Source organism: Sinohyriopsis cumingii, chromosome 11 (genome assembly GCF_028554795.1).
Source record: "Sinohyriopsis cumingii isolate HCF-2022 chromosome 11, ASM2855479v2, whole genome shotgun sequence".
Taxonomy (NCBI): Eukaryota; Metazoa; Mollusca; class Bivalvia; order Unionida; family Unionidae; genus Sinohyriopsis; species Sinohyriopsis cumingii.
The window spans coordinates 98,990,076-99,016,488 of record NC_142971.1 but is presented as its reverse complement, the minus strand read 5'-3'; the positions used below and the strand labels follow the sequence as shown (position 1 = coordinate 99,016,488).

At 35.5% G+C, this 26,413-nt stretch overlaps 1 protein-coding gene and 2 long non-coding RNA genes across 4 annotated transcripts in view; 2 read left to right on the top strand and 1 right to left on the bottom strand.

The window, feature by feature from the left end:
• Window positions 1-26,413, top strand: part of LOC149789092 (uncharacterized) — a 78,585-nt gene that overhangs the window by 29,790 nt on the left and 22,382 nt on the right. For both annotated transcript variants that reach the window (XM_089975289.1, XM_089975290.1), the window contains exon 4: window positions 16,468-16,548. In XM_089975289.1, coding sequence (XP_089831415.1) covers window positions 16,468-16,548 — 81 coding nt within the window. The remainder of the gene's footprint in view (window positions 1-16,467; window positions 16,549-26,413) is intronic.
• Window positions 558-10,221, top strand: LOC149789094 (uncharacterized). Its single transcript, XR_016424471.1, has 2 exons — window positions 558-2,995; window positions 9,922-10,221. It is a non-coding gene; the product is annotated as an uncharacterized LOC149789094 (long non-coding RNA).
• Window positions 10,811-12,787, bottom strand: LOC149789093 (uncharacterized). The gene is made up of 3 exons (XR_016424470.1): window positions 12,489-12,787; window positions 11,908-12,138; window positions 10,811-11,526 (listed from the first exon to the last, which is right to left on the bottom strand). It is a non-coding gene; the product is annotated as an uncharacterized LOC149789093 (long non-coding RNA).

Genomic DNA, 26,413 nt, shown 5'->3' with positions numbered 1-26,413 from the left:
AGCATAGCTATGATGTCGTAGCCTCAACTTGAATTGGTGTGGTTGAGGCTACGAACCGATCCCATATATTGTAATGGAGCAAAAAAATTCATCACTAAAGTCAGAAAAACAAACAGTGTAGAAATCAACTACATAAGTATAATCATGTTGTGAAAGAAGTTTGGCTTATTTTGAATTTATTAAGTCCTTACACGATAAAATAAATTCGCATGGTTACTCTAACCTTATCCTGTCCGCCATGACAGATAACGCGAGACTCTCGCCGTGACCGCTTTTCTACGTAAGGCTTGCCAGACAATATTTTGGATATTCTATGATATATTATTATCAGTCAAGTGGCGAATAATCGCTTCTTGGTGGAATTTCAAAGTTGCCGATAAACCGTATTTACTTTTAATGCGCCAAATTTCTGACCCAAACGGCGCCCAATTTTTACTATGATTTGTTTACATTTCCAAATAAGTCGTCAATGTCCTTACATGGCACACAAACAAACGAGGCTGAGAACGGAAGTAATCATTATTTGAAATAATATGGAGGACGATCTAAACGAAAATATCGGCAAAGAAAGGTAAACGAGATTTTACAACCATTTCTACAATGATTTTTGATACTTCCAGTATTAAATAAGAGGACTACTCAATTTATTGGATTATATTCAAGGAATATGTTTAAAGTGTTATTATTAGACTAAAAGAGCGCCGGGTGTGAATCACACCCGGCTTGCTCCATTGACACGTATATGCTCATGTTAGTACCCTGTCCACGACGTACGAGTAAGGGTACTAATATTAGTACTAGTGTTAGCACTGCATATGTTGTATGTGTCAGTCAAGGCAGTATAGTGAAACCCCTACTATAACATGATGATGATTGGGGCCACAATGTGCCATCTTGTTATGTAATGCATCATTTAATATCAAGACAAGTCAGTTATCAGAGTAAAAAAAGTGTCAGACTTTTGTTTCCTTTTGGCTATCCAAGGGGTGGGGGGTACAAAATAAGCACCTGTGATGCAGCTATAAACTCTAATTTATAAATATTATGCAAGAAATACTTTAAAAAAACATTGATAATTACATCTTTAATATTTAATTTGTTGGCAGATAACCATGCACAGGTAAATACACATGTAAGTGAATTTTCAACTAAATAGCATGAATAGTTTGGGTACATGTACATGTCAATGAATCTCATTATATCTATGATAGTACTTCCATTGAAAATGAGCAACAAGAAGCAAAATTTCTTAAATACTCTTTCTTTGATTAAATTCATATGCAGGTCCTTAATTTTTGAAGAAAATACACACACACACACACACACACACACACACACTAACTTAGGAAACTCTGTATAGTATATTTTTAGAAATTTTCATGCCGGACATTATGGGACAGATTTTGATGGTTGATAAAATGCTCAAATTGAACATTGGGAATTTTTAATAAGAAGCTAATATGAAGGTATAAACTGAAACTCATACATAGTTATTTGACCTCTTAATGTCACAGACTTGACACAAACATAGCAGTAGGTGAGAACATTGCTGTAATTACATGGACGGTGCTGAATGAATTTTTTTTATGATACAAGCCATGGGCTGGTGACTTAAAGGCACAATAGTGCAGCTGAGGGTGAATTTTCTTGCAAAAATGTTGGAACATTTATGTATATCAACTGATTAAGTACTATTTAAAAGGCAATTCTGGGGTAATATCAAGTATGTAAGGGTTCTTGTTATGAAATACGAGCTCTCTGAAATCTTCGTATGTAGAGTAATGAATCTATCATCTCCATGTTGAAATCCCGCTCGGCAGTGATCGGTAGATCCCGAATGAATAACTCACATAGTTCCGGTGACCGAAATTTGCATAATTATAGTCCACATTGTAAAAACTGAAGATGATGACGTAAAACACAACCACGCTACGAGACCGCCCAGAAGGTCAACAACAGTGAGTACGATCTTCTTCTGATCTTGTTCTTTTCTTCTTATCCTTTTCTTTTCTAATTTTAATTTTGAGAGGAAACAATGAAATGTATGTACAACTACTTTTATAGTTATATTTCAAAGTTTTCTGGTACGATAATAATTTAAATCGATGTGTTCCGTACAGTATTGCAAAAACCCACAGTTACTCACTCTATTTCTTGCCCAGTAGAATTCATACTCCCTCACGTCCCCACCACTCAATTTTATAAATGAAAAGCATCAGGGATATTTAAAAGTTTTAAAAATTGAGTAATTTCATTATTCAATTTATAAATTCTAACCACATTGTCACCAGTGGACCCCTAACACCCATCTTTCTGACGTTTCAGACAAAGCGGAAAAGAATTTGTGTGCTTTTCCAAGTTAATACTTTACATACACAAGGTTTTAAATAAGCTTCTTTTTTTTTAAATATGCGACTAAGATATGGAATCCAGGTTCAAAACTCGGGGTCAGATTGTAAAAAAGTACACACACACAAATGTACAGTCACTTGTCAGTTGAAGTTTGACCACAGCTTTATTCTTGCACATGTTTATTGGGTATTGTGCACACTGAGTAAATAGACACATAGACTTTGCTTTGGTGCCCATTCGAGGAAAGTAGGGGCCCTTTTTAAATTCTGGATCCCCACCCCACCCAACACTTGACCTGATCCAGCCCAAAATAACTTCCATCAAATCACAACCTCTCATGTATTAATTTCTGATCCAAAGTTAGCACTATATTCCTATAAGTTTGATAAGTAATCATGAATATATTAGTTGTCAAATTATGAAATACTTTTACATATTAAAATTCATTACATAGACTTAAATCAGCTCATTTTCAAGCTCATTTCTAGAGCGACCTTTAAGAGGAAGAGGGAGAGGAAGGATGAGGTATGGAGCAAGAAGTTGAAAAACCAGATGGGGGAGAGGAGGAAGACATGCTGTGCAGCCTAAAAACTGAGCTGACCAAGCTCTACACATAGTTCAGACAAGGCAGACAAGAATGAGGGTAATTGTTTATTTATATCTTGCAAGACAAGTATTGATAGATATTGAAAAATGTTTGGTACTAAGTAACTTGGCAAAGACTCTAATATCTATGTCAGTAGTGTTTTGCACAACTTAGAAAATGCATACTTGTATTAAAGGATTAGTTATTTTACCAAACAATGTATGTTTAAACTGCTTTACTTTTTGCTGCTACTCAACACTCCACCCCAGTATGATTTGATAAAGGAAGACCATGCACAGGTACCATAGAAAATACAGAGGCCACCCCATTTATGTAGCCACCTTATAAAATGATAAAAGTAGTATGGAGACAGTCTCATAGAGTACCCCATTGCATGATGAAATACATATAACTGATATGAAACTAAATACAAAATGTTTTAACATGGGTCACTTAAATGTACAAGGTATAGTGGAAAAAATGGAACAGATTAAGTTAATGTTGTCTTCCAAGGAAAATAATACGCATGGTTTAGGACTCACTGAAACCAAATTAAATGCTAATCACAAATGATAATCTATTTCACTGTCAAGGCTACAATAAACCATTATGCAGGGACAGAGAGATGGGGTGTGTGTGTGTGTATATTGTATACATTACAAGATGTAAATGCAGAAAGGCAACCTGACTTGGGGTCACATGAAATTGAGAGTATTTGGGTGGAAATTTCTCAAAATAATGCAGAATCATTCCTAGTTGGTTTCATTTATAGGCCACCTTCCTCCAAAGCAATTTGGAATGATAACTTTTTGAATCAAATAGAAAATGTTCTTGCACAGGAGAAAGAAACATATATATACTCAGCAGTGTAAATAAGGACCTACTCAATACTCAAATAAGGAGTAACTGGACGGAATTTATTGAATCATTAGGCCTAGTCCAGCTGGTAAATGAGCCCACAAGTGTAACAGAAATATCAAGCACTCTTATTGATCACATTTATACCAACTGACCAAACAATGTGGCTTATGTTAATGTACCAAATGTTGGTCTTAGTGACCACTATCCTACTTTTTTGACAACAAAGGTTAAATGCAACAGAAATAGGAAAAATACGCACAAAACTATCACTTACAGATCTTTCCAAAATTGAAGTGGGGCCCCGAGTGGCCGAGTGGTCTAAAGCGCTCTTCGTTACGGATCACTACCATCTCACCTCTGTCTGCGGCGGTTCGAGTCTAAGATTCAGCCAATGTGGGCATGTGAGAAAGCTTGCCAGTAGCTTCTCGTGGGTCGGTGGTTCTTTCCAGGGTTTTCCGGGTTCTTCCTCCACCATTAATACTGGCCGCCATGTATCGTGCTGAAAAATGGCGTTAAACCCCACAACATCAACAACCAAAATTGAAGTAAATAACAACTTCAAGATGACCTATATAAAGTTCCATGGAATATTATCCAAAATTTTGATGACATATGTGAAGCTCTAAGGGTGTGGACTGATTTATGGATGTAGTCTCTATGCATGCACCACTAAAAGTATATTGAGTAAAGTATGAAATCCAACCTAACTGATTTACTACTGAAATCCCAGATACTATGAAGACACGAGACCAATTGAAGGCTATGGGGAACCATGCACAATATCAAATATGGGGAAATAACAAGTATGATTGAAAAGGCTAAAAAAAAAACCTTTTTATCAATCAAGGCTTGAAAACACAAAGAGCTACACAAACTCCATTTGGAAAGTCTTCAGTGAACTCATAGGGGTAACACACAAAGATCAGACAAATAAAATTCACTCACTTCTGGTAAATGACACAAAAGTCACTGATGACACTGACATTGCAAATGTTTTGAGTGATTTTTTTCACTAATGTTACCACTAAGTTAAAAGAATGAGTGATAGAAAACAACTATAATGAACTGAAAAGATCCCTCAGGAGGTATGTTTCTCTATCCCACAGGTATTAAAAAACCTGCTAAAAAAATGTCCCAGTAAACATGATATCAAGAAAGTACAGGACTTGATCAGATTGGTCCACCACTCATTAAAACTTCTGTCACAGCTATTTCAGATAGCATAATATTCATAATCAATCTAAATATTGCATCCTCATCTGTACCCAAAATATGGAAAACTGCAAAAGTAATGCCTATGCACAAATCTGGTTCTAAGAATGATGCTGATAACTACCAGCCAATTTCAATACAACCAAAACTTGTCAAAATTGATTGAAAAACATGTCCATGACTCATTCATGTCATATTTAACAAAACAGTTGCTGTTACACCCTATTCAATCAGGCTTTAGACAGAAACATTCATGTGAGACTGACTTGATCTCTGTTACTGATAAATGGCTTCAACCACTTGATCAAAGTTGAATAATAGGATCTCTATTTGTAGATTTCAGGAAAGTTTATGGGTTGGTGTACATGAAATTCTTTTGAAGAAACAGAAAATCAACCAGTGTGATGAAGGAACAATTAGATGGTTTGCTTCGTACTTAAGTGAGAGAACACAACATTTTATATAAATACTGTTCTGTCGGAACCTGGTACAATTAGATATGGAGTACCACAAGGTTCAATTTAGGTCCATTAATATTGATACTATTTATTAGTACCCTACCACTTTTTACTAAGGGACTCAATTTCATCTACAGATCTCTATGTAGATGACACAACATTGTCAGACGTTCAAAACACAAAGCACAAACTAGAAATTTATTTACAGGATGCCTTAAACAAACTGGACAACTGTTGCATATGCAATGGCATAGTGGTAAATACTGGAAGAACTAAAATATTACTGATCTCAACATGGCAAAAAAGAACAAATCTTGGTGGTGATGAACTATGTCTGACATGGAAGGATACAGATGGTTTGTCATGATGGACTACTTGGTGTTTTGGTAGATAATAACCTATCATGGACTGAACATGTCAGTAAAAAAGTTAATTCAAGTTTATGGCTTTTCAGTAGGATAAGGTGAAAAAAACTATTTTATAACAGTTACATACAACCCTATTTAGCCTACTGTAACACAGTGTGGAGTAATTCAAATGATAAAATCATAGCAAAGCTGGCACATCTTAAAACAAGTGCATTCAGGCTATATCAATCCAGAAAGAAAGCAAGGAAAATTTTAGCTGATAAGTTAAAATTATTACCTATTGAAGACTGAATCTGGTTGAGAAAAGCCAAATTAGTGTACATGGTATCCAATAATAGTGCTCCTGAATATTTACAATCACTATTCCAGTATTGGCTACCTGGTAATACTCCACACCTGTGATCCATGTCTACCAAACTGTATAAAATTCCCAAACCAAATAAAGAATTATTCAGAAATGTTTCCAGTACTCTGAAACTTTGCTCTGGAATAGTATTCCAGTTGACATTAGAAATGCCAACTCTATTTCCTTCTTCCAAACCAATATATACAGCGGCTTCAGACATACACTTAAAATAAATAAATTCCTTTGTATGAGGGCCTAAAGGTAGATTAGCTAAAATCATTTCATATACACCACTCCCTCGATAACTCGCGCACATCGGGGTCCAGAAACATCGACCGCACTATAAGCGAGGGGCGAGTTATCGAGGGACCTATAAAATAAGCCAAAAACCAATAAAGTGATTGACGACATAACGGAAAAATAAGGGGGGAGGGGTAGGCAGATTATACTGTTGAATACTCTCTTTATAATCGTTCTGAGATTAACTGTTAATAAATATCTCTTCATAACGGTGTACTTTATTATTTTCTCATAGGACAACATTAAAAATTTCAGGATAAATTACAGTATATTAAGGCGATCATCGAAAACATTATTCCACGTAGTTTCCGTTCGCTGAACATGTGTACCACTTCACACATTGTGTAATACGTCACTAAGTTTTATGTTGAATCGACTCTTTTCGAGAAACAGTGTCGATCGAACGATAGATAGATAGATAGATTTGAATGCGATAGAAGTAAGATGGAAAACAAAAAAAAAAACAAGAGTTAATCAGTACTGACATATTTAATTGGTCAACATATTTAAAACAACGTAAATTAGAACAAGTTAATACTTGCCGTTTGTGCCACGCTTGACAAATATCAATTCACTTTTTGAAAAAATCAGTTAATTTTTTTTGTGTGTGTTACTCCTTGGTTTCTCTGCCGCCGAGCAAAATCTCTCAGATTTCTCAACTGCATGAACTTTACGTAGTCAACATTTTGGGTCTCCAGCCACCTTACGGCAATATCAAAACATTTGCTTCCTGTGCAGAGGGGTGGAGGTGCAACATCTGTGTCTGCATCACTTTCAACACTTGTGTTACTCCAGTTAGAATCGTCTTCTGCTGCAAATTTGTTCGCTATAGAAATAATTATAGTTTCATCTGACATGTATTCGGCTGTAGGGCAATCATTGTCAGCACAAATCCACTCCTCCACCAAGAGAAACGCCCATCTCAGGACCATGAGTCTGTACTAATTTCTCCCAAACAGCCTCGGCATTAATGACATCAGTTTCACTGAAACATTCGAAGTCACTATCGTCGTCGTTGTCTCTGTTGCTGTTTTGCTTTACGTCAAAGGCAGCTCCAAGACCCTTAATCCAGCACCCGAGGTCTCTTGTAATCGATTTTTTTTTTTAATGCAACAAACACTTCCCCAACTTGTTGATCAAAACAAAGCCGGCATGTACATGTAATTAGCTTCTCACAGAAGTACTCACGGGTTTCGATGTGACGGTCGATTGACTCTTTTCATGTTTTCAATGAACAGACTATGTTGTGATTATAATGTTTACACTGAAACGGAATTAAAGGATTAGAACGTGACTTTCACACAGGAAGTCGTTTAATTGGTGTTTATTTCATTCTCTGTTGCCACCTGTTAACATTTACCAGAAGTTTTCATTGATCGCTATTTCACCAGACTGTTTATTTACAGTATAATGACAACTATTTATCCTAAAAACTTACATAATATATGATATCTTTAAACAGAGGTCTCGCTAGGATTTTAAAACTGGGTCTTTCTGCCTCTGAATTCAATCACTAAATATCAGTATATTTTCTCATTCGGCCGCCAAGTCAAAGCCTTTGAACTAGCCGCCTAGCTGTTGCATCATGTTCTTTTTTTTTAATGTACTCTTATGAAATAGCAACAGTACATCAAAGAGTCTTTCAGTCACTGAATTCTGTCATTGTAAATATCAGCACAGTAAACTGATCAACACATTTTCCCACAAAGCAGGTGGCTGAAACAGGACCGGCAAATCTTTGAAATTTCCCGCGCACCTATTACATGCGTACGGAGGACTCCAGCCTCAGTGATTTTCTGCGTCCCAGATCAAAAATTGGCGTCCAAATTTTCGAGATCTCTGAAATTAATTCTTCTCTAGAGCTTGCAAATTGCAAAATATGGATTATATTTTTACGGGCATTAATCACCAATTTCGATGATAAAACGAGCAATGTATCAAGGTTTAATTTATCAATTCTTATCGTAATTTTTTTCATGTTCAGCATATTTTAAAGATATTTTAAATACATTTTGTCTGGAAAAAATCGGGAGCCAAGACGGACACCGCGTTATAAGCGGGATCGCGAGTTATCCGGGCGCGAGTTATCGAGGGAGCGGTGTATAGATACTAGTGATCTACCCTAGTGGCATACAAACATTCAATACTATTAAGGTCAACTTGCTCTTTTTTCAGTTTAATTAATAAACCAACTTTTTTACATTTATTAGTTTTATTTTTTTTTAAATACAAAATGGTAACAAAAGGTCTATGCAATCTTACTTTGGAGTTCAGCAATTAGACCTGACTAGATTGCAGTTTCATTAAAACATAAGACATGTATAGAATTCATATAGCCATTTAAGTCTTGTGAAATAAATACTACACTTTTATTCTTCTGTTTTAAATATAATGCATGCCTTAATGTGTATTTCTAAGATAATACTATATATGCACTATCATGATAAACATCAGGACTTAATATTCCTAAATTGTCTTATTTATCCAGAATTTAGACTGACATGAAGGCTTGCAAGAAACTTTTTTTTTCTTCATATCTGATCTAACATTTTTGGGTAAGAATTTTAATTGCCCAGTCTGCTTGGCATTCAATGTTTCCACCTTTGAACTGGTGATTACTGCAAATGATTTCTGTATAACAAATTTACTTGATTCAATGGCAATTTGTAAACTTCTTTAATTCTTTCAATAACTTTTATATATTCCTTGAACGTGTTATTGCCAAAGCTTACAATTTTTATGTACAAAATGTATATCACAAAAGGTATGAATAACTTGACAGGTATGTTGGCTACATTACAGAAAACCTCTTTCTGCATACAGGATATGTGTAGCACATGCCTATGAATGTACAATTGAAACTTTGATAGTTACTCTTACAATACAACATTTACAATGAATTCCATTTCCAAGGTGGACTCTCAAAGATTGATAATTGATGTACATACATGATTGTTGTAAATGTTATTTCTTTGCAACCACTGTGAAAGAATTTTAAAATTGTAAGCCGTCCAAAAACAGACATGCATACATATGTAAATCTTACGGACTTTGTTTTAATTTACAATTGATACTCATCGAGTAGATTCTTTTCATTACCTGATTTCAATGTGGGTACCTCACTATACTAAACAAATCTAAGCTGCAATCAGCCATTCCTATTTGATCCCAATGCAGGAGTCTCTGACTTATAGAAATGCTCCCCAAAACCTTTGAGCTGTCCATCTTAACATAAACTATCAGTTCTAGTTGCGATGGAACTCTCAGTGTTCATGTCAAAATAAAAACCTTGTGCAGTTTTGATCCACGTGTATTTCACAGTGGAATTTGCTGATCGAAGATGAATAACATTTGAATAAGCGCATGTTCCTATTATTTCTTAAAATATATTTGTTTACATTTTAGAAATAGCATATTACAGTTGGAATAATTTTTCAGATTTTTCAAGATCTAATCCTTGATGAGGCTGTACTTGCCTTGTCCAGGATGTACAGATGGAATGGTCTTGTCCTCAGTGATAAAGTTGATGAGTGCCAACAGTCATGCTACCTATAGGCAGTTCATACTACGGCAACATGGAAGGCTTGGGCCTGGACAGAGACATGTAATTCCCTCTTGCTGTTTCTGGCAGATACATGACAAATATCCAGATGGACAATACACTGGCTTCATCCCCTCCAGGCTTGCATGAACTTATTAACACTTTCTTGCATGTATGAGTTTGTATATAAATGAATACAATTGATTTTATTCATTGTTTTTTTTTATAAATGCACATAATATTGCATCAAACAATAATGCTTTCAGATATTTTTTTTAACACCAGTCTATTTCTGCCTATAAACAATGTGGGCACGAAGATCATAAATAATCAACATAAAGTTTTCAGCAACTGCACATACAATATTATACATTTTATTTTCAACTACTGATATTTCAGGATATTATATAAAGTGTAGCCTGCCTTAGCAGACACCGCCATATATCAGACACTGTTTCATATTTTACATAACTAAAATCAAGAAATCTCCTTCACCACACCAAAACTAGAGTTGATGGTGGTTCTTGAGGTGCCAGGTTTCTACAAATTCTCCTGGGATCATCTTCCTTTAGTTCTCTTCTCCTCTGCATACCCTGCTTTCCCTCAAGTTGACAGATGAGGGCTTTCTATATAAGCTCCCTGATGTGGGGATGTTTTCTTTTCCTTGCAAGGGTAGACGGACCATCTGTCACTTTTTTGTTGTTGTAACATCGATGCCTGTTTTAAAGAACATTTTATCTTCTTAACATGTGTGACAAGCATCCATATGCTAACCCATGTTAACTTTTTACCCAATATTAGAGCCTCATGATCAGTTCCCAAGAAGGAGTTGTTGAGGGGTTGTTTTTGCTCTTATTTGTTCTATCCACAAAATGCTATGTGAGACAGGATGCATTTTTGCCCATTCCTTCAGAAAGCAACATGTTTTCATGAACAGGCATTAGCTAGTAATCATAATGATGACAGCATCTACCCCAAACATCCTGAGGATATTTGATAAACCCCATATATCCTTAATAAAGTGTGTCAGTCCCTTGGGAAAGTGCTATACATATCACTGGATCTAATTATAAGACTTGCATTGCTCAAATCAAAATAAATATCCACTAGAATGATAACAATACTTATTACAAGATCTGTATGCATGAAAATATTAAGATTCCTTACCACAAATATAAATGTGTGCCGATTGTTGCAAAATGACTTGTATCTAATACAAAGTTTTCATGACTTGTACATGTGAATAATATTCCATTCGTCTGATCTCCAGGCAGGGATCATAATGTACAATCAATATATAAAATTATTTCTAATTTCCTGTAGTGAAACAAGCTTACACTATTTCCCCTTCTTTGTTTCTCATTACACCTCAGCCACTATGGATATTGTGATCCAAAGCAGCTAGCTCATTCCTAATCCTGTACACAGGAGGGATGTATGAAAATCTCTTGGCACTGTACATCATGATCTGCTGATGAAAAACTTCAAGCTCAGCAGTGCTTCTGCAATTATCAAAAACATGTATGATCTTGTAACGTGTTATTTGTAATCTGCTAACAGATTAATACAATTATTAAATAATCATTACTGTTGGTAATTTTTGCATACACAAAATCTTTACTGAAGTGTTTATTGATAGAGTGTCATGGAATTATTTATATCTGATGTGCATGTATTATACCTGAAATTACCAAAGACTTGAGAAGGAGAGTCACTATACATGTATCATGTGCACACATCTTATGAATTCTAACTTATTCAGATCTTCAAATGGTAAATATATACAGTAATTTATTATTAAGTTGAGAATAAAAACATTTAAAGTGGTCTTCACATTTTACTTTTAAATACCATGCATTTGTTGCAATCCTGAAATGGCATACCTGAAATTTAAGTAATACTCCACTCTGTTTAGGAACCTTTGGTCCAAGAGCACCTGTGCCAAGGTTTTCAGCACTTTGGCTTCCTTCTTGGGATCAACTTCATCAAGCCAAGGTTTTGTCCGCTCTTCATTCTCCACGTAAGGTTCATGAAGACATTTATTAATGCCTTGGCCATGTGAGAGGATCTACTCATGTATTGGTGATGTGATGTAGGACACTCCTCAAGATACTCTGAAAGAATGCCACGATCAATACCTTTAGCACCTAAAGCTGGTCTCTTTTGTCATGGTGATCATAAAGCGAAAGCTACATTGCAGAACTGGCTAATAGTTAATGTAGCAGGATTTAAATTTTGCTCAGATCATTGTTCCTTCAATATTCCACATTACTCTGACATTTCAAATAAATTACTTTTAATAAACTACATACCTAAAAGATTGGGTGATGAATATATATGGATAAAATATACATTAAAAAAAATCAGAAGATAAGGATTATGCACTGTAATTTTGATTTCATACAAAAGTATACAATAACAAATGTTTACATATATGTTTCAAATAAAAGGACTGAAAACTCACAAAAAATTGTCCATAGCTGCTAGCAGTCTTGCATGAAAACCAAAACTGGTTCATGTCTTGGGACCATTGTAATAAAGCCATATTATCCATTTGTTTGGCAACCTTGAAAAGTAGGTAGATAAAATAAAGTTAAAAATGCATGAAGAGCAATCATCAAAACAGAAACAGCTTTTCAATTCCAAAAGTTTTATAACAGTAAAGAGTAAAAACCACCAAGTCATTTAATTCCCAAGAATAAAAAATGAAATTTAAAAAGAACTTACAGTATTGTAAATTAAATCCCAAATAAGTTATATCACCAGTCCTAATGAATAAAGTTCTAATGAACTGCCAGTGGTTTCAAAAACAAACTTCAACTGTTATCTCAGTATTTTGTTTTTAAATTAAATATGTCTTATGTACATTCATCATGAGCTAAGTGGATAGGTGGGAAGAGGGTGTTAGCAAGAACTGTCTGTGGGACATAGATACATGTATAAATGGGAAACGGCATAAAGAAAGCATATGAGGCATGTAGACACTATTTCAATATACAATCACTGGTCCTCTAAGTATTGAGTGGGGGGAAAAAACCGGCTGTGATTACTGGGTTAGCCAGCACAGTATACTGGAACTTTTTTGCATAACCAAAACAATGACAGTTCAAATTATGCCTTTTTCTATGCGTCAAGTGGCACAGTTGAAATACCCAACCCCACTTCTGAGAAAGTGAAATTCAAGGTGTTTTTTTTCAAACTCAAACTAAGAAAAGCATGAAGTGGGAACTCAACCTGCTGGTAGTTATAATAATGTCCTTTATCAGCATTTCATTTGTTACATAATTGTTTTCAGCAGAATGACAATTGTAAGACAACCCCCACCCACACACAAAAAAAATCTGCAAGAAATTTGTCATTTTTACCTCCCTGATTCAATAGAAAATACTTCAGATACTGAAGGTGTCTTCATTCTCTCAGTATGTTGCAAAAGCACTTTGCCAGGTGTTGATGTGAAGCATGAAAATGTACTGGCCATCGGTTCTGTATGCTTGGGTTCATCTTTTGCTATATTCTTTGTAACTTTGTAACTAAAAATATGAATTAAATATTCATTTGTATTATAATTTATGTTTTAAATCTGTTTCTTTGTGCACTGTGTTAAACACTTTGAACTGAAATACTTCATTTAAGCAAGAATACATAATAGATCTTTAAAAAAATCACATCAATAAAACTAACTTGACTGCAGCTCAAAACTTTAACTGATAACAATCTGCCAGCCATATATTCTGGTAGCACTACAACATCCTTTCCTATCATGACTAGAGATCCTTTTCTAATTGTAGTCAATATAGTGCTTTATAATAGATTTACTAGTAGTTGAAAGATGTACAATAAAATCTTATTACTTGTTCCATCACGTTTACATGATAAGGTTATTAAACTTTTATGCAAGTAATGTTCATGTCACATTAACCAAAGGTGTGTGTGTGAGAGAGAGAAAGAGGGTTAGAGATGATATAAATAATGATAACGCTTATAAATGTATCTAAGTTCCCTCGTCGAATTTAAAAAACCTCTATCACAAAGATAATTGACAGGTGTACAAAATGACCTGTATGAGCACGCTGTTATAAAAAATAAAAAATATATTCCACCCCAACATACAATACACACAATGCAGTCACCGAGTGAAATATTGATCAGCCGATCACATCTATTTTGGGAATATTACAAAGCAAGTTCTTGTACAAACATTGGATTAATAAAACTGTGTGCTTTCAAACATACAGTAGGAACAAGATATTGAAAAATGGAGAACACTTATACATAGACATCACAAGCACTTGATTTTCAGGGGAAACTGATGTGTATCACCATGTAACACAGACGTTGGCCTACCTGTCCAACAACAACTTCGCCATTTCAATGTCTCATGCCAGTCCTAACTCTTACATCAATGCTCTCCATTGAACAAACTGGTCCCCAAGACGAATCATTGATAAGTCCCATTCGGTTTCTCTGACGTTTCTTCTCGGAAAGCGACAAGCGCGGGCGACCTTTACATTTTTTACTCTCATGTGTGTCCACCATTTTTGTTTATAGTAGATATTTAAATTACAACCACGTGACTCATAACCCGCCCACTGGACGAAGATGACGTATACGTTTCTGTGGTCACGTGAGGCTTCCATAACAGTTCGTGACCTACAAGTTTCAATTAAAGCAGGCCCCCACAAAAATTCATTTTCTCTCGTTTATTTATCAATTGCCCAATTTAATCTTCTCCAACTCCAGTTTTTTTATAATTATTTCAGCTTATAAGTTGACACATTTCACTAGTTACATGATCTGTAACATTCACAAAATTACAGCCACTCTGCACTATTGTGCCTTTAAATAAACTCACAAGCCCTGACTGAAATTCCATTTGCCTGATGCCAATTTCCACATGGATTGCCCAAAATTTCCGTTTTAATATAGTCACACAGTATTGCAATAGCTACAGTATGAATATAAATTCAAAGGGGTTTGAAGATAATGCAAGTGTCATTAGTGTTTATCACTACCCTCACTATAGACTGGACGGTCCTGATGCTTAGATTTCTGAGTGAATCCTGGTCAGAACGTAGCTGACGTTTGTCCATGTGTTCTTTGCAGAATATGTAAGAATTAATAGCCTCCCTGCCCTTATTGCAGAGGTGGGCAAACTTTCCAGTGCAAGTGCCGCATACACAAATTTACACCTTGTCGCAGGCCGCATAGTTCATTAAGTAAAATAATTAATATTTGAAATAGCAAAAATAAAAGGTTTTTCTAAATAACATCTAATTAATTTTCAGTTGTTAATATGTTGTTAATATTTGAAAACTTAAACTTCAAAAGAAGCACATTTATTTGATAAACAGAGTAACATAAACAGAGTCAGTGCGAATGATGCCTTGTTCCTAGGCCGCATGAAAACCCTTGGCGGGCTGCATAAAAGCCCTTGGTGGGCCACATGTGGCCCGCGGGTTGTAGTTTGCCCACCCCTGCCTTATAGTGTTTTTGTTTTTTTGGGGGGGGGGGGTCTTTTTGTTGGCATGCTTCACAAGGTTAAACTGCATCAACCAAGAGTTCTGAAATTGTTTTTTTGTTGGGCTTTGTTGATAGCTAATCGCTTCCTAAATCAGCTTCAAAAATGAATTACACTTGAACGCTATTCAGACAACTCAGAATGATCATGCTTTGCATTTTATCTATGCAGTAAAATTCGACTTAAAGAAACATTGCTGCTGTTCACAAACTTGTGAAAAATATAATATATAGTGGCTTATACATTCTCATTCAAGGCAGTAATATTAAATAACCTTTGTTTTTTTACATGCATCCACCATCTCTTAGGTTTACCTATAATGGATTGTTCCACTACCTGTGCAAATTAACACAATGGGCTTGCCCACTGCAGCCTTCTCACATCTCGCTAGCTATTGTGAGCCAACTAAGTAATATGTGAAATAGTGGTTAATACTTGACTTCTTTGTCTTTAAACTGCCCAAGTGTTAGTCTTTTTTTTGCATCAGCTCCAATCGTGACTGCTTACCATTTATAGGTTCTATATGTAATGGGCATATATGTACTGTAAGTGGTTTGGGGGGTATATTTATGAAAATTGCTGATAATTGTTTTCTCGAAACGCGACTGTGTTAGGGGGTTTTGTAGCACAAAATCAGATTAACAGTTATCAGTTTTGTGGGTTTTTAAGAGTTGACATTTGTCAGGTATGAAAAGCTAACAGTGAAGTGCAGTGATGGCCTATTGATGGATATTTGCAATCAGCATTCACATACTGTGCATGTTTTTTTACTTTTAGTCTTAAAGGTGCTAATGGTTGAAAGGATGAAATGTAGCTCAAATGGTTATGTTTTCCACTTTTAGATTCATAGATCAGTCAGTTTTTAACTTTCTTGTGCCTTTAAATAGTTATTTAAATGATTTTGTGTTTCTCCTTTAATTTTCAGCTGGAGCCAATGTTAATGTCTGTGACATTCTGAATGATTCCCCATTATTGGTGGCAGCCAGAATTGGAGCTGAACTGTCAGGTATTCCAGCACACACTTACCTACATAGAAACCTTTTCTTAAATTGTATAGTTCTTTACATTCTTTATCATACACATATTGATTTTGTAGCCATCAGTGTTATATCCATCAGTTGTAGTACTTCGGTGTGTAATCCCCTTTAGTATTTCTGGCATGGTTACAGTAGCCAAGTAGACATGTTCACTTATGCCTTAGTAATACTAGCATGATTACTATAGTCAAGTAGACATGTACATACCCCCCCCCCCTTTAGTGATACTAGCATGGTTACTGTACCCAAGTAGATATGTGTGCTCCATCTGGTATGGTTACTGTTGTCAAGTAGACATGTACACTCCCCTTTAGAAATACTAGCATGGTTACTGTAGCCTTGTACACATGTTCACTTCACCCTTAGTAATACTAGCATGGTTACTGTAGCCATATAGACATGCTCACTTGCTCCTTAGTAATACATGCATGGTTTCTGTAGCAGCAGCAGAGAGGGCAAACAGACCAATGGTTGAAAAGCGTCGAAAAACTAAAAAATAAACCATTCTACGAACAAAGAAAAAATAAAAAGTGTCAACAGATTTTAAAAAAAGCGTCGACACGAATTGAAGAAAAATAAAATCTTCCAAAAAGATTTCTCAAATTGGTGTTACTTTACCGTCGTTATCCTTTTTTTTGTTTGTAGAATGGTTTATTTTACCACGTTGACACTATTGAGGTCGCGCCCTCTCTGCTGCTATTAATTTATCCAAATATTTTATCAAGACCCACACAATATCTTGTTCTTGGATCATGTAAATTTATTGTTATAAATCTGTGTGCAACTTGAGCTCGTGAAAAGAAATTTCTGAATTTATTATAATCCATGTCACCACCACACCAAGTTTGATGAATATTTCTAAGTGTGTGTGTATCTACGCCATTAAACACAACTAAATTATTACAATTATCTCTGATCACTTTCGGAATTTGTGTGTATCGTTGAGTAACATAAATGACATCTGTATTTTTATGTCTGCCACGAGAAAATATCCTGGCTGGATTTGATTGTTTGTCTAGCATCACATCATCATACACAACTAAATTATTAATAAACCCATCAATATCATCTACGGACGATGTTTCATCAATATCTGTTATAAAATTAATAATATTTTCACCGTCATTTATTAATCTTGCATTTTCGTTAAAGTCTTTTAATACTTCATAACACCTCTGATCATGAACGGATGGTGCTACCAAATCTAATTTGTTCCATTTCAACCATCTCATTATCAAATTAAGTAATAATTGCGCCTTACCCGATCCAGATGGTCCTATGATAATCATTCTGATGGAATTTGGTAATGCAGGGTTGTGTTTAACTGGCTCTCGTCGCCGAGTTGCTGAGAAATCAATTATATCCATATATTTTATAACATGAATCTATATTGTTTACATTGCGGATCTAAAACTCCAACTACTGATTTAGCTATGGTTGCAACAAAAAATAAAAAAAAATAGCGTATGGTGGAAAATGTTCTGTATGCGGTAGAAAGAAATTTTCATTTTTACCTAATAAGCATGATGGTGATATTGCTGAATTGATGTCAGATTTTCCAGGTGCTCCATGGGCTAAATACCCAGGAGAAAAACATCTACCAGGATATAATTATTGTGGTCCTGGTACTCGACTCGATATTAGACTTGATAATCAGGATCAACCAAAACCAGGCGAGGAACCAATAAATGCTATTGATAAAGCATGTCATGCTCATGATGTAGCTTATAATAGTAAAAATCTACAAGATAGGCATATTGCAGATGTGAAATTAATTCACACGCTAGATTCTATAAAAAATAAAAATATCAAAGAAAAATTAGCTAATTGGTTAGTAAGATCCGCGATGAAAGGTAAACTCGTATTAGGGACTGGTAATATATAATGGAATCAATTTGTTATAGTCCAAGAGGATACTGGAGAGGCAGAGTAGCAATTAGTAAACTTGCTGATGCAGCAACGGTTAAACATTCTACTGCTAAAGCGTGGTTATCCAAACAAGCAATAATGGCTAAGTTATCTACCGCGTCCTAAGAAAATTCAGTACGCGTATTTCGATGTTAATGTTCCTAATGAAGTTCATCAAGCAGATATTTTATTTTTACCATATGATACTGTACGTAGAAAAACATACAAATACGCGTTAACTGTTGTTGATGTTGCAAGTAGATATAAAGATGCAGAACCGTTATCAACGAAAACATCATCTGAAGTAGCCGATGCGTTGAAACGAATTTATCACCGAGGACCATTACGATGGCCAAATCTGTTACAAGTTGATCCTGGCAAGGAATTTCTTGGTCCAGTATCATCGTTGATGAAGCAGCATAATACCAAAATATGACGAGGGCATACTGCAATTCACCGTGATCAGGCAATTGTTGAACGATTTAATCGAACACTCGCTGAGCGGTTATTTGGATATCAATACACGAAGGAATTTATTCAAGATAAAAGATCTCGCGAATGGGTTGCAAGATTACCAAGTTGTTGTGGTTGTTGTTGTTGTTGTGGGGTTTAACGCCATTTTTCAGCACACGATAGGCTATACATGGCAGCCAGTATTAATGGTGGAGGAAGAACCAGATTACCAAGTGTGATAGCTGCATTAAATAATGAGATCACACGAACAACCAACATGAAACCCATTAATGCAATTACAAAAAAAAATATACCAATACAGGATATTGAAAAACAAAAAATACTGGGTGATGTTACAGTTAGATATTTATACAAGCCCGATGAACTCGAAGGTGGTAAAGCGAGAGCGACTGATCCTATTTGGAGTGTTACCACACACAAAATATCCACTGTGACAAGATCCTCAGGTAGACCTGCAATCTACAGATTAGATTCGGCTGCTCCTCAACGTGGATTTGTACGTGAACAATTACAAGTAATTCCCGAGGGTACACAACTACCACCGCAATCACTTAACTAGCACCCAGGGCGCTGGCGCCTCTATGTCGATTACACTCGAGACAGGTCAACATCACATTTTCTCATGTATGACCGTGACTACTATCTTTTCTGTCTACGGTAAATTGTCTTGAATCATTATTCGAATACCTTCACAACATTATACAATTACAACTTGCGCAATGATTATTCTGCTGCTGTTTTAACTCAATAATAAATTCAACGTCGAGATCAAAATCACGTTTATTTTTTTTATCAGATTGTTTATAACCAGCTAGTTTTTTTTTATCATATCATTGTCAATATCATCATTGATCACTGACGAGTTCATGACGATTCGTCTCAGTTGAGATATTTTTCTAACTCGAGACACTGTAAGATAAACTAAGTTCGACCATTCGATGTGATCATCGACAATCCAAACAACTGTATCAGTAATAGTTAATCCCTGAGATGAATGAATCGTCATTACGTATCCAAGTGTCCATGGGGATTTATCAGCATGTAGAGCATCTTCAACAGCGTTGATATCAACTGTGATAATATCATTTAATACTAAATTCTGTTTCTTGGTCTGTCCTGGTTTATCAATCTCAATATTTTGCCGCCGTGTATCAGCTGGTCGATAACATAACGGAACTGGCAATGTTGGATATTTTTCTTTATGCAATTGAAACAATTCCCGTTGAAGTGTATCACGAACTATCTTTCTACTTGCGACTATCAGATCATCTGGTCGCCACGTTTGTAAAAAGTCATTCATTCATGGGTATTTCTGAAATTATTCCACGCATTACTTCACACTGAATTTTATTTGGTTGTAGTCTGATTAATTTTTTAAACTGTTTCAACGTTGCATCAAGTGCTCTATGATCATCATTTATTTCTTCGTAATAATCGACGAAGTTTTTTAGCCATCCATGTGGAGATGGTCCAACTGGGTGGTGGTTGACCATGATCGCCACACATTATCACAGCAGTATTTTTTGTTAACAACCAATCTAGAAACGTTTTTAATGTTTCTAACGGCACCGAGCATATTTCATCCCAAATGATGATCCTTGGAATGTATTTCTCACCCATCCTTAAAGATGTCCATGTATCACCCTTCCATTGGAAGAAGCTGTGATAAGTACATGATTGTAGTCCTCGTTGTTTCATTTCTTGTGCGAGTCTGTGTGTAGGTGTCAGCATGATCATATCTGAGTTTTGAAATAGTTCGATCACTCGAGTGGTTTTACCAGAACCTCCCAGTCCGTTTAGATAAACCGTTTTATATCTAGCTATTGGATCATATACCGATGGTAACAATGAAGTTGTCGATGATATATTTGATCACTGGTTTTTATAATAATCATCTTTGATCGTAACATCTGCTGATTCTGAATAATCAAGTATATTTTCTTACTTTATTCTCCATGAACCCCACGGTGCATTATCATCCATAAAATCATCCAGCAACATTGTATATTTTTTATCAATGTAGAACGTATCTGTTGCACCCTAACTGCAGTATCAGGGAATTTATTTATCACAGATAGCGAGTTTATGCTCACGTAGGCCAACATCGATGATCTTAAATGCGTATACTGAGGCGATTCTCCATCCATATAGCTTACAATTGTACCTAATCATGTTTCATTTGATAAATAAACATCCTCGCGGTTTATAAATATATTTCTCGCTGCTGCATCAGCAACTATAAAATCATATTCAGTATCATCCAGTATTAATTGTGCATGACGTTTATGATCATATGCACCACCTTGAGTAAACTTTCCTGTTATTTTTCTTCCAAGATCCTTTGTTGTTTTATCGCTATTGTTGAGTTTAATCTCGAGGATTCTAGGAGCTTCTCTGATAATACTATCAAGGGAAGCGTCAGGACATTTTTCTTTAAATTCCTTAATGACCTCATCAAGACTGATATTTTCCCTCGGTGGTAACCAAACCTCGGTTTGTTTCTTATATGATATAATTGCCTCACTAACCACCAACGATACCAATATCGCACAATCGAGTATATATCGTAATAAAACTATTGGTGCCCAGCGTTTTTCTGAGAAATGTCTACCAAAACAAACATAACATATTGTATGAAGATCCATAGCAAACTTGAATGATTCAACACAAGCAAATCCAGTTAGATCAAAATCCGGCAATGGTCCATTTATCGATACTCGTGTCATTTCATGTGTTGGATGACCGAACCTTACAAAATACTTAGAACAATCTCCATATCCGAGAAAACCTCCTGGATAACACACAACCATATCAATAGATATCATATCGCTGTAATTATATTTGGTATTCCACAATCCGACATGGCCATACTCGACACAACTTGATTGTATATCCGAAAGAAATTCATTTTGGGTTGGTTTCCACGAGTTTTTTTCTCTATCGACATGAGCTGCAGCAGATGGAACAGTAAAACAGTTGCTGAGCAACTCATTAATGTTTTCTGAATATCTTTGAGCAAGATTTTTCATTTCTTGATGGAGGGATTCTTTACGATATATTTCACCGTTAGGTCGCACAAATTGATCATGTTTTTCATCATCTGAGCTCTTAAATAACCACACTGACACAAGATCGTTTTTACTTATTTTGTTAATAAAATCAAATATGTTATCATCATAAAATTTAACAGTTCGATTTCTTGGAAATATTGTTACTGTGCTAGCCATGCATGCGCGTTATGATCAATAATTTCGATCGAAGTTCCTTTTGATTTATACTTTGATTCGTACAAAATCTCTCCTGTTATCGTCGCTACGGTTATTGGGAATTTTAATCTTTTTCCTAACTCAGCGACATCTTTGATAGATGCCCCGGTATCTTTAACTGTTTCGCCCCACTCGCTTATTATTTTACGTCTTTTATCTGTTAAACCGTTTCCACGGGATGTGTTTGTAAAATGTTCTATTACTCGCTCAGCTACACAGTTTATTTTTTAAAATTTCACTGGCGCCAGTTTATCAAAGCTAGGTTTTTTATTTATCACATAGATTCCATAAATAACTGCTGTTACAGGATACACTCGCTCATAATACGGTTTGTCAATACCGGTCAATATACCTGGTTTGGAATTTCTACTTAGTATGACAGTTTTTTCACCCTTGTGCACAGGATCATATTTGTCATGGATAATCCAGTTATCTGTTTCTGCAAGTATGACAGATTTTATTCAGAAAAGATAACTTCTATCATCGAGCTGTTTAATAATAGCTGCAGCTCTTTTGTCATTCATCATAGCATCGACACCTTTGTTATTGCGAATAATCTTGAACGTTGACCAGACATGAGATGCACCATCTGCGTGAAATTCTTTCTTGGCGTCGTGAATTTTATTGATCAAACCTTGATTTTTCCGATCAACCAGATCTTGTATTGGCACATCAGAAGATATCCTGTCAAGGTTGAATTTACTTGTTTTCCAAGGCTTTATTCGGGATAATCTTTTAAACTCATCCATATTATATTTCAGACAAGTATTTAAATAAAAAGTATTACATATACAATGTCTCAGTGCAAATGGTTAATGATCGGATCATTATCTTGTTGTAATAAACCCTGCAGAAAGGAATTCTGCGGACAACACATACAAAACGTTCACCGTGGAAGCTTAGGACCAAGCCCATGTCTACAATGTGGTGCTGGAGTACGAGGAAAAACACAGTTGTGTGCGTGTTGTGGTGGTAAACGATATAGAGAGCTTAAAAGATATTATGACAAAAAAAATAACGACCCTGACAGAGTCAATAACAACGCCATTTAATCCGTGGAGGATTAGCTAAGTTTTCAGACAAATTATGATTTAAACAAATACTATTATTATATAAATGGAGCAAAATATGAACGAGTTTATAAAGCATCCTACAATAACAAACTATGAATCAAATATTGATGGTGTGATAAGAAATTGTCGATTGAAAAAAGCAGTTGGTTATATTAATAATCATGGTATTTATTGTTTACTGTTGGGAAGAAACCTTATCTCTGTCATCGTTTCATATATGAGTGTCACAAGGGATTGATCAAAGATGGTCTTGTGATCGATCATATTGACGGGAATCCTCAAAATAATAGTTTATCCAATTTTCAAACTGTCACACAGAGCGAGAATAATACACGTGGTAATACTGGAAGATGCAAAACAATCGGAAAAAGGGCAGTAAATTCTGCAAACATAGAAACCGGTGAAGAAATTATATTTCAATCAATGAACACGGCTGCGAAATACTTTGATATTAATTCATCTTTAGTACAATTTGTCGCGGAAAATATAACCAGATCTGCTTTTTCCAGTAAATGCAAACAGAGAATCACCTTCCAATATTGTTATTGAGATAAACTATTATCACTACCTCGAATTATATTTTTTAAAAATTTGTGTCGCAGTATTTCCCCCATATACTACTTATTTTTTGACTCATACGAAAGGAAGATTACTTCTGTATGTATATATTTCTTCGTAGATTTCTGATTTTTATGGTCGTAATTAGTCAGTTTTAACCATTTACGTCGTAATTAATTACTCGTAGAAAATATATTTATGGTTTTTAAATATATAAACTTATTTCCCATCATACAACATAGCGGAGTTATTTTTAGATCTGTTACGAGAAATCGAGGCAAAACAGCAGGTATTTACAGTCTGCTTAGGAACCGTTATTATAGTACAAATCGATCCGGATGTAGTTATATATAGGCAGAACATGCTGCATTTACAATCTGCTTGGGAACCGTTGTTATAGCACAAATCAATCTGTAGGTATTATAGGCAGAACATGCTGCATTTACAATCTGCTTGGGAACTGTTGTTATGGCACAAATCGATCTGTAGGTATTATAGGCAGAACACGTATTTACAGTCTGTTTAGGAACCGCTGTTTATATATTTACAGTTTATTCAGAAACCGCTGTTATAATACAGAAACCGTTGTTCTAATGTAGAAACCATTGTTTTATTACAGAAACCGCTGTTTTAATGCAAGTATATGTACTGTAACTATATATTAATTTCCGAAACATTTGTTTGTAAGAAGGTTCGATAGCTCAGTCGGTAATGTATCGGACTGTGATGCTCACGGTCCAGGATCGAATCCCCATGGCTGACAACTGTTTGTGGTGCGCATAATTGCGATTTGATAATAATTGGGGGGCTCCGCGAAACACCCCCCCCCCCCGCTCAGCAGAACCCTCCAACCACATCACTGGTGGTTGATACATGTTTTGTATCACCCACAGGCTGATTATTAAGCTGGGTGTTCTGCTGAGCGTGTATGTTTGTACTGTCCTTCATTCATTGTATATACTCATTTCATTGTATATATTCATTCATTGTATATATTCATTCATTGTATATACTCATTCATTGTATATACTCATTTCATTGGATGTTTGTACTGTCCTTAATTAAGTTATATGTTTGTACCATCCTTCATTATAATCTGAGCTTGCTAAAACACTCAATTAGGGGCTCATCATTCATTGGATGTTATGGCGTCCTTAATTAAGATTATATGTTCCGTGTATCCTCTAAACTTAGTAGAATGTGGTGGCAAGCTTTAAGTTTAATGAGGTTGTAAATATGTAAGTACTACGTGTTGTGTTCTGTGTACCTCTAAACTTAGTAGAATGCGGTGGCAAGCTACAAGTTTAACGAGGTTGTGAATATGTAAATACTATATGTTGTGCCATCCTTGAAACATCCCACCGAACTCGCTAAACACTCGATATGGGTTCTTATGGGTTAAAAAAAATTTATTTTAAAGATTTATATATTATATAATGAACCATGAAAATATCAAAGATATTATTTCTTCTATTAAAAAAACTAGAAGAAAACGGAATTAATATATCTGATGAACTAAATCCTGAAAAAATAACACTGGACAACAAATTTTTACAAAAGTCATGTTACTGAAATAAAATTAGTCAATTCTTATCAATTTTTATGTGCTGAACACGAATATGACAGTCAAATTGCAAAATTGGCTCTAGTTTTTTTGTAATCTGCAAGAAATTAATGTTTACATAACGAAATGCATTCCAATAGTAAAAGGTCAACTGTAATAGCCTACCTATAAAAAATCAAGTCATTGACTACATCTTAGATTTCTTTGCCTGTCTCTTGTACAGCTGTTCGGGAGCATCTCTGAGGAGTGTCCAGCAGTAGTCAGCCAGCATTGTAGTGGACCATTTTCCCTGGTATCTTTGTTCCATTGTTGCGATATCTTGATGAAAACGTTCGCCGTGTTCATCACTAACAATACCACAGTTGCTAGGAAAGAAATCCAAATGGGAATGAAGGAAGTGAATCTTTAGAGACATATTGCAGCCAAGTTTCTTATACTTCATCAACATGTCTTCTACTAGTTCCTTATAGTTTTCTGCCCTAACATTTCCGAGGAAGTTTGTAGAAACTAGGCGAAAAGCATTCCATGCTTGTTTCGTGTCACCTTCCAGCAAGTTGTTGAACCGGTCATCTTTGAAAAGCTCTCGAATCTGAGGACCCACAAAAACTCCCTCTTTAATCTTTGCTTCGCTGAGTCGAGGGAATTTTTCATGCAGGTATCGGAATGCTGGCAAAGTCCGGTCAATGGCTTTCAGGAAGTTCTTCATCAAACCTAGTTTGATGTGAAGGGGTGGTAGCAAGATTTTCTGAGCCTCAACCAGAGCTGGGTGTTGGATATTCTTCTCTCCAATGGCTACATTCTGCCTGTGAGTCCATTCCTTCCTCATGTAGTGCATTTCCCTTGCTCGGCTATCCCACTTGCATAAGAAACACATGTATTTTGTATATCCTTGCTGCAGTCCCATTAAAAGGGCAACTACCTTCAAATCACCACAGAGTTGCCAGCTGTACTTGTTATACTCAATGGAATTCAGTAGCTGCCTTAAGTTATC